The following is a 7978-nucleotide window of genomic DNA, read 5'->3' as shown; positions in this document are numbered from 1 at the left end:
GCTGAGTTGTCCTCATTAATGTCGAAATGCTGAAGTGCTCAGATGCTGGGAAGAGTGGTAGAAATTCTTCATAAATTGCTGAAGATGACTAAGGCTAGGTTTTTTTCTCCCAGGAATTATTTGCATCTCCATTTTGGCCAAATTCCACATTTGATAACAAAGTATATCCCTAAGCAGTTACAGCTAGGTCACTGCTGATGGGAACGTGCAAGAGGTTAGGTGTTACAGGAAGGGAGAGGCTGGATGTCTGGAAGGGTCTGTGTTACCTGTGCTTTCACAAGGTGAACTGACCTTGGGATGAAAGAATTTGGAGGCAAATTCTGGAAATATATGAGCCAACCTTCCTATCTTTTTCTGCTGCCATCACTGTATTGCCTTCCTTACAGCAGCAAACTTACTTACAGCAAGGCTTAGAAACTGTGCAAGTGCCCACTCTTACACATGGTATGTTATTCTAATTGGAGAATGACTCAACTGCAGGTATGCTCATGTGTATTTGAGGTACAAGGGGAAAGGAGGTAAAAGCAGACAAGAAATACTTATTTTAGGATATTATGCTAATGAGAATCTTTGCAGTCTGCTTCTAGACACGTATCATCTTTTAATATCTGGAAGTAGTCAGCTAAGCATCATCTTGATCTCTGCTACGTTGGGTGTTGTCTGAGACCTGACTCTCTATCTCCTGCCACGATACCCACTGTTCGGAACATGCTTTGTGCGTCGCTGGGTGCTGAAGATGGTACTAGGGTGGTAGCTCTTGATTGATGAATGTGGGTACCAGGAGAGGAGTCAAAGCTGATAGTGTGAAAGGAGGGAAGGCTTTGTATGAAGCAGTGTGCCAAATTAAGTCATCGGTGGTGTATTTGAAGGTCTTCAATGCAAATCCTATTCAGAGTAACTCATTATTTTAAATGGCTTGTTAACTAAATAGGTGTGAGCAACATTTGGACTAATGAAGGCACATAAGTAATATCTGATCCAGCACACTATTAGCAACATGCAATTGTTTTTTCTTCAAGCTTTCCATACAGCCAGTGCTTCCTTTAAGCAAAGAAAGAACTTGACATTTGTGGTGCAGGGTAAACCATCTAGTAATCAAAATACCCCTGCGCTTACAAATGTAAACCACAGCTTAACAATAGCAAATGCTACCCATTTATCTTCCCAGGGTACAGTATAAACATTGTATGCCATTAAGTACTGACTAACGTTTTCTCAGGCATGGCTGCAGGTTTAAACAGCCAGGGGTCTTCAGTCATATTGACAGCTTCAGAGGCAAAGCAACTTGCTACTGCCAGGTACGCAGCCTAATAGACCCGACCTCCCTTGCAGCTCTAGCCCATCTTCCTGGTTGCTATCAAGTTACTTTAAATTCTGAGTTTCTGCTAAGCTCTTACAGACAACAGCAGTTATTGTTGTAGTCTGTGTTCCTTCAGTCACCAGCACTTGTTGATTTAAAGGCATTTTGTGACTGGAGATAGCGCACTGACTGTGCAGCAGAGCACAAATATAGCTCTGGCTAAATGTATTCAAGGTCAGCACTAAGTTTTATAGGCTCATAGACCTACTGAGGTTGGAAAAGACCTCTAGGCTCAGCAAGTCCAACCATCAACCCAAAATGCCTGTGCTTTGAGAGGCTGCAGCTTATACTTGTTGCTTTCTGTATATAGTACGTTTTCACAATGGCACAAAAGGAGGTACTGCCTTCCAGCAGGCAATGCCAACCAACCCATAGCTCGTGTTCCTCTGGAGCAGGACAGGCGGGCAAAGCTGGGTGGGGTAGGCAGAAGGGCTACCCTTTTCTGAAAGCAGCACCAACCCATCAAATTTTTCCTTTTTGTCTTTTCAGTGAGTTCAGCTAATCCTATAGTAGGAACATGTGGGAGCAGGACTTCGCATACTACAAGAAAGAGCCATGTTAGACCTAATCAGCTGCTTGTTACAGGGTCTGGCATGCTGTTTGTTTCTAGGAGGTGCAGCGCTGAAAAAACCCCCATGCTTGTCTGCGCTGAGACCGTCCCAACTGTCTGTAATGATTTTTTGCTATATTTATGTATGAAATAATACATGAAAAGGAATTGGTTGACCTAAACTATGAAAGGTCTTGCCATGTATAAGCCTGACCATGCCTTCAAAGTTTTGGCTGGCTTGCTTTATTCTCGAGTGCTTGAGGAATGAGTGATTGTTCTGGAAGCAAACTAAAAAGATAGATTTGAAGTTGTGTGAGCTCCAGGTCTAAGGCGCATTCTGAGAGTAGGCATGTTTTAAGAGCACACACATTGGAGTGCTTTAGTGGCTAAGTACAGGCAGCTGCTCTTTGGACAACTTTGGCTTTATAGTTCACACAGCTCATACGTAGGAGAGGCTGATTTATATACCGTCTCCAGACATGTTTCCATACATGTGGTCAGAAGGGGGAGAAAGAACCTGCCTAATGCAGTAAAGATGCTAGCTTAATTCACTGAAGAAGAGTGTAATTTAAGCAAGTGTTTATTCCAGGAGAATATAATTCAGGAAAAGCACAAATGTATCGTAAACAATGGCTGCAACCGTCAAACTTTTAGAAATTAAACTGCTGCCTTCCCTCATTTGTTACAGGTGTGTTTGCATCCTCGTGGCTGGCTTGTGTACCACATAAATAACGAACAGATTAGTCTAATTCAAATGGTGGCTACAGTGCCGTTTTGATTCAGTTAGTCACAAAAGCATAAAACTTCTCAGCACACAATTTTTTGGCAAGCTAATCATTGGTTTTTACTTCCCAAGTATTGCATGATCTATTGCATTTTCTGGTATATGACCAAGTCCAGTGACCAACTGGAATCTAATGGGGTCTCCATGAAGCTTGTGTGTCTGTCTTGTTATTGTTCTACGCAGTGACGAGTTCATTGCCTTGTGACTGAATGACCAAATAGCTCACAAAAACAAGTATTACAGGAATAGCTTTATTATCTTTAAACAATCTCATTATATTACAATTTATCCACCAATATGCAAAATTAGAAGTATTAAACTATTTCCATAAAATATTCAGGAATGAAGCACGGGTGTGTATATACACATACACATTTTTTTAAACAGTGTTATTTAAACAGTGACTAATTTATTAAATCACTGCATGAAATGTTGATAATGGATGGGCTTATTTCACAGTCAGAAAAGGCAGATCCCAGGCTTCTGTATTTTCAGTACACAAGAGACACAGCTTTTAGAAATACCTTTTAGCAAAACAGAACTCACGAGAAAAACATTGCAGTTACTACATTCGTATTTACTGTGCATTTGGTCATCTCAAGTATGCATAGAAGTTATTAACTATAAAGCATATGAATCTGCTCCAAATGATGATCAGATTTTATTCCAGTTCCTGTCTCCCATTCCGGCCATGTTCAGGAATCCCCAGACAAAATTCATGTCCATAAGTATATAGAAAAGGGGAGAAAAGTAACACTAATAGTTGAAAACCAAGTAAGCTTTTGTTTTTTAAAATTAAACTGCCATAGCCAGATTTGGTTTGTAAAGTAATCTAACTGTCCCCTGAGACAGTGATTTCTTGTCTACTATGAATTGTAAAGCATCAGAAGAATAAGACACTTCTTAGAAAGCTCATTTGTCTTGCTGTGTTTATCATCATATTCGTAAGTGTATTGTGACAGCATCATTAACTATTAATGCAACTGGCACCTGTGGGCCCATACGTTTCGATCAACTTGAGAAAAAAGAAATCTCACTTTGCTTAGCACAAACATATGTGAAAGGTCTTGTTTCTAAATATCCCTGGTTTTATTTGCTCAAACGTTGATAAGCGCAAAATGCGTTAGGGCTTAACTGAGCACATACTATGTAGTGGTGGCAGATCAGAAGTGAGTGAGACCTAATAAGGCTATACTTAGCACCTGCACATCTATGTTACCTTGAGCTTATAGACTTTTGGTAGATTTTAGTGAGGCTAAGCTCTGTTTCTTAAATTTTCAACTGTGTGTTACTGGCTTCCAGCTAATGACCAGACAATGCACAATGTCATATATACATTGGAAGTCCTTCTGAAAATTTGATGGTGGATAAAATAAAGTTTCTGTATACAGACAGTTTTAAAAATAAATTCACGTTGTAGTTCATGTTTTGTTCTCCAAACCACACAAAGGCACTCGTTTACATTAAGGACTAATGTCCTGCAAAACTTCAGTCAAATAAAGGAAGCTATTTTAAGGTTAAAGTGGTGCTAAAACCCAGCTGTCACTAGTAACTTAAAACAGCCACACTGGGTTTTTCAGATTTAGTGGGGGAAAATGTTTTGCCTCAGGACGTACATGTTGGGGGGAGTGCATGGAGGTGGGGAGGGCGGAAGGCTCAGCCTTGAGCAAGTTTTTACAGCTGAGTTATAAACCTGTTTTATAACAGAAACTGGCAGACCCTAAAAGATGATATAGTAGGTATTGATACATGTTTTGTGTGTGTGGCAAAAACGTCTGTATGCACGCAAATTTTCCTTATTCTCTGATTTTGGTTGTTGAAAAGAAAACAGATTTTGATTGAGCTATAGTCCAAGGCTGTTCCTTTTCATTCGTTTGCTAGAACACTTTCCTTCCAGCACTAGTATTTTGGCTAGGGAGCAGGAATGTTGTCAAGATTAGAAAAGCTATTGGGCTTAACTTGTTATCTCCCACCTCCTCAAAAATTACATGCATCTCTACTCGATGTATGTTACTGCAGAGAAAGCATTACTTTCAAAACGGTAAGGTATTACTATACTTACCACAAATAATTATTAATTAAATCCTTTCCGCAAGGCTTTATTTTTCACCATGGTGAATTTGCTAATGAATACTTGGGCAAAATTTGGATCAACTACATATTGATACGTTTTCATTATAGTTGGAAGGTGTTCGGTAGCCACAGGTTGCAGTGCTGGTACTGTTGGGGTGCTGGGAGCGAGGTGGTAAGATGTCTTTGCAATGTACTCCACAAGGCGGTTGTATTGTTGTTCTGATAGTCTCTCTCGAGCTCCATCTGCCTGAAATCAGAGAAGATAAAATAGTTACTGAGTAACTGCCAGTAACTGAACTTAGTAGTAAGGACAGTAACTTCCACGTTACTTCCTGTAGTTAAAAATCTTCCTTCCTGGGGTCTTTCTTACAATGGTTTAATGGATGTTTTAATCAATGGTGCTCTCCCATAATTTAGTGCTTGGTGGATTGGTCCTCTCCTCTGCTGTTTTGGACACTTCTGAGGAGCTCTAACTCTGCCACAGAAAATTTAAGCAGCATCTTTTGAGAATTTCAGGGCTGGACACTCAACTCTTTGTAGAGAGGAAACACATCTGAACCCCTTTTAGAGAAACACCGGTACCTCTTGGCAGTGCTTATCAATAGCAATTCTAATTAGCAAAAACATTGTCTCACAAAGTACAATTAAAGACAGCCCATAGTTGTATCTGGGGAGTTAAGTTTTTTACTTGATTTAAAACAAAAACTAGAAGCTACCTTCCAGGTGAATGTTCTATGACAGGATATATCCATCTGCTTCTGGTAACCAAAAGTCTGCGTCAGAGGACCCACACAATTACATTTTTTTTAAATAAAAGGGTTTTACTGAAGATGGTTTGGGTGTGTTGTTTCTGGAGAAGACATTAAGGTGTCTAGGTAAACTGCCTTTTCCACCACCATGAGTTGGAAGCACTCCTCTGGAGAAATCTCTTTTTGCAGGCTGAAATATGTAGAGGATCAGCGCTCTGGCAAGAGGGATGCAAGTAATCTACCTCTAGTGGAAACAAATACAGTAAAACAAATATTGTCAACAGAAAGGTGGCATCTACTGCGTGGTTCCAACCAGATAAAGTATTAGATGAAAAGCCATGGGCAAACCTGGCTTTGGAAGATCAATCTGCTATGTCCTTTTTTTGAAGAAGAAATTGAAGATAACTATGACTAGTCTGAGAAGGGAAAGCATGCAAGCAGGCATCAAGCTAGTCACATGGTTTCAAAAAAATGTATTTCTGAAATACCACCATGGATGCTACAGTGGTATCACTAGCAAAGTCATTCAGAACAGAAGTTATTTCCAAAATATGATGATCAAAAAGGCAGAAGCTGTCCTAGGGCTGGGCTTTGATGCGTCCTTATTTACACTTGGAAAACTGCTGACCAGTTTTATTTTTGTAGGGTTTAAAATGTCTTTGCTTGTTGGATGTCATGCTAAGGATTCAAAGACTGCTATCTTCTGACTGTCTTTCTGGGAGTTTTACACCTGCCTCACTAGCCATGATGATATTTTCAAACAGTGCCATAGGATTCAATTTAACATCCACGATCAATATCTTATCACATCTCTGGACTGCAAGGCTCATTTTAAACAAACCATTGTTTATTTGAAGAAAGAATTAATATGATTGATAGATAGTGGCAGATGTCACATCCAAATCAAAACAGCCCCCTCTGGTTTTTTTACTATGTCTTTCGAGATAGATTTGCTGTTCAGCAAGTAGAAACACTCCTGTTTTCAATCATCACCACAAAAATGCTGAAGGAAGCAGGCTCATGAACAAGCTCAGAAGCTCAAGGTTGGAGCCTATGCCTAGAAACAGAAGAAATTATGAAATGGGCAGAGGAGAGTGTGGTTTTCGTGAATGACTTTAATGGGAGGGAAAAATCAGAAGGCAGACTGCTGCAGCAGCCTCATGGCTAACAGTGGAGAATGGTGGCTGAACCACATCTTCAGTCTGGTGGCACAGAAGTAGCATCTCAGCAGTCAGTCTGTTTTACCAGTTGAAAGGAGAGAAATATGCTAAAGTACCACCTATGTAAACTAGATTTTAAGTTAAGGGGTAAATCTTGCATGTAGGTGGCTCCACATTTTTTCCTGACTTCTCCTTCTAGGGAGAAAAGCCCAGGGGCAGCTGGATTATAGTTCTTCCTCTACACTGACCAAAAGACCCAGGTTATCAAAGGAGATGGAAAGGGTGCTGGCATCCCACTCACCTACTCCTGTGAACCCATTCTTCGTTCAGCCTCATGCTATATCCCACAGATACAGCATAATTATTCTGGAGGAAATACTAACTGTGCTTTTGGATGGTCTTCCAAAGTAACTTGTTTCCAGGTGACTTCATCTGCAACCATCTGCTTCTCCAGCCAGTTTCAGTTTAGCTTATATTGTTAAGACAACAACAGGAACGTGGAAGTACTGCTATTCTACATTTTTTCCTAAATGGGACCTAACATTGTCACTAAGTGCCTTAGCTCACTACTTCAAACAGCTATAGTGTTAATAGCCAGACCATTCAATGAATCAAAATTTAGTCAAGGGTTGCTTAGTGTACCTGCTAGAGGAACCTTGAAGATATCCCATCCTTTCATTCTAGAAGGCCATACTTTTGGGTTAAGAACTCCAGAATTTTTCTAAAATTCCTCCAATTATGGCTTATAAAGAATAAGCCTTCAGCAATTCTAACTCTGCAGCAGCTACAGTGCTGTCTTCTTGATGTTATGAGCCATACCAAGAGCAGCTGGAAGAGCAGGCCTTTTGAGTTTGATGTCTGTCTGGAAGCAAGCAGTGTCTCAATTACTTTGGAAGATAATCCAAGCACAATTAACGCTTCCTTTTCAATAACAATGTTGTCAGTGCCAGAGTTTCAAAAATCCATCCAGGCCATTCCTAGCCATATGGATTAAGTTATATATTGTGGAGCCGAACAAGCCATCAGGCAAACCTATTGCTGAAGGAGTCAAAATATGCTCTATAACATCTCTGGTGATTACAGCTGTAGAATAACTCATGTTTTGTTTCCTAATAGTTCCAAGAAGCTGAGGAGAGGGAAGGGGAGAAACTGTTTTGGGCAGAGCTGAAACAAAACTTTTGGCAATTATTTTTGTGAGCAATAACACAAAAAAGTGGATTTTTATAAAGTTGAAATGAAATGCTTCAACTTGTATTATTTCTAGGATCTTTGACTGAATTAGTAAAAAAAACCCCAGACATA

At 40.0% G+C, this 7978-nt stretch overlaps 1 protein-coding gene across 5 annotated transcripts in view; it reads right to left on the bottom strand.

Annotated features, from left to right (window-relative positions):
• Window positions 1-2929: 2929 nt before the first annotated feature.
• VPS13B (vacuolar protein sorting 13 homolog B) overlaps window positions 2930-7978 on the bottom strand; it is a 486846-nt gene continuing 481797 nt past the window's right edge. For all 5 annotated transcript variants that reach the window (XM_075085497.1, XM_075085494.1, XM_075085496.1 and 2 more), the window contains exon 62: window positions 2930-5014. In XM_075085497.1, the coding sequence (XP_074941598.1) occupies window positions 4769-5014 (246 nt within the window). In that variant the 3' untranslated portion in view covers window positions 2930-4768. The remainder of the gene's footprint in view (window positions 5015-7978) is intronic.

The sequence above is a fragment of the Phalacrocorax aristotelis genome, chromosome 2, assembly GCF_949628215.1.
Source record: "Phalacrocorax aristotelis chromosome 2, bGulAri2.1, whole genome shotgun sequence".
Classification (NCBI taxonomy): Eukaryota; Metazoa; Chordata; class Aves; order Suliformes; family Phalacrocoracidae; genus Phalacrocorax; species Phalacrocorax aristotelis.
This window is presented reverse-complemented; position numbering and strand designations above follow the sequence as displayed.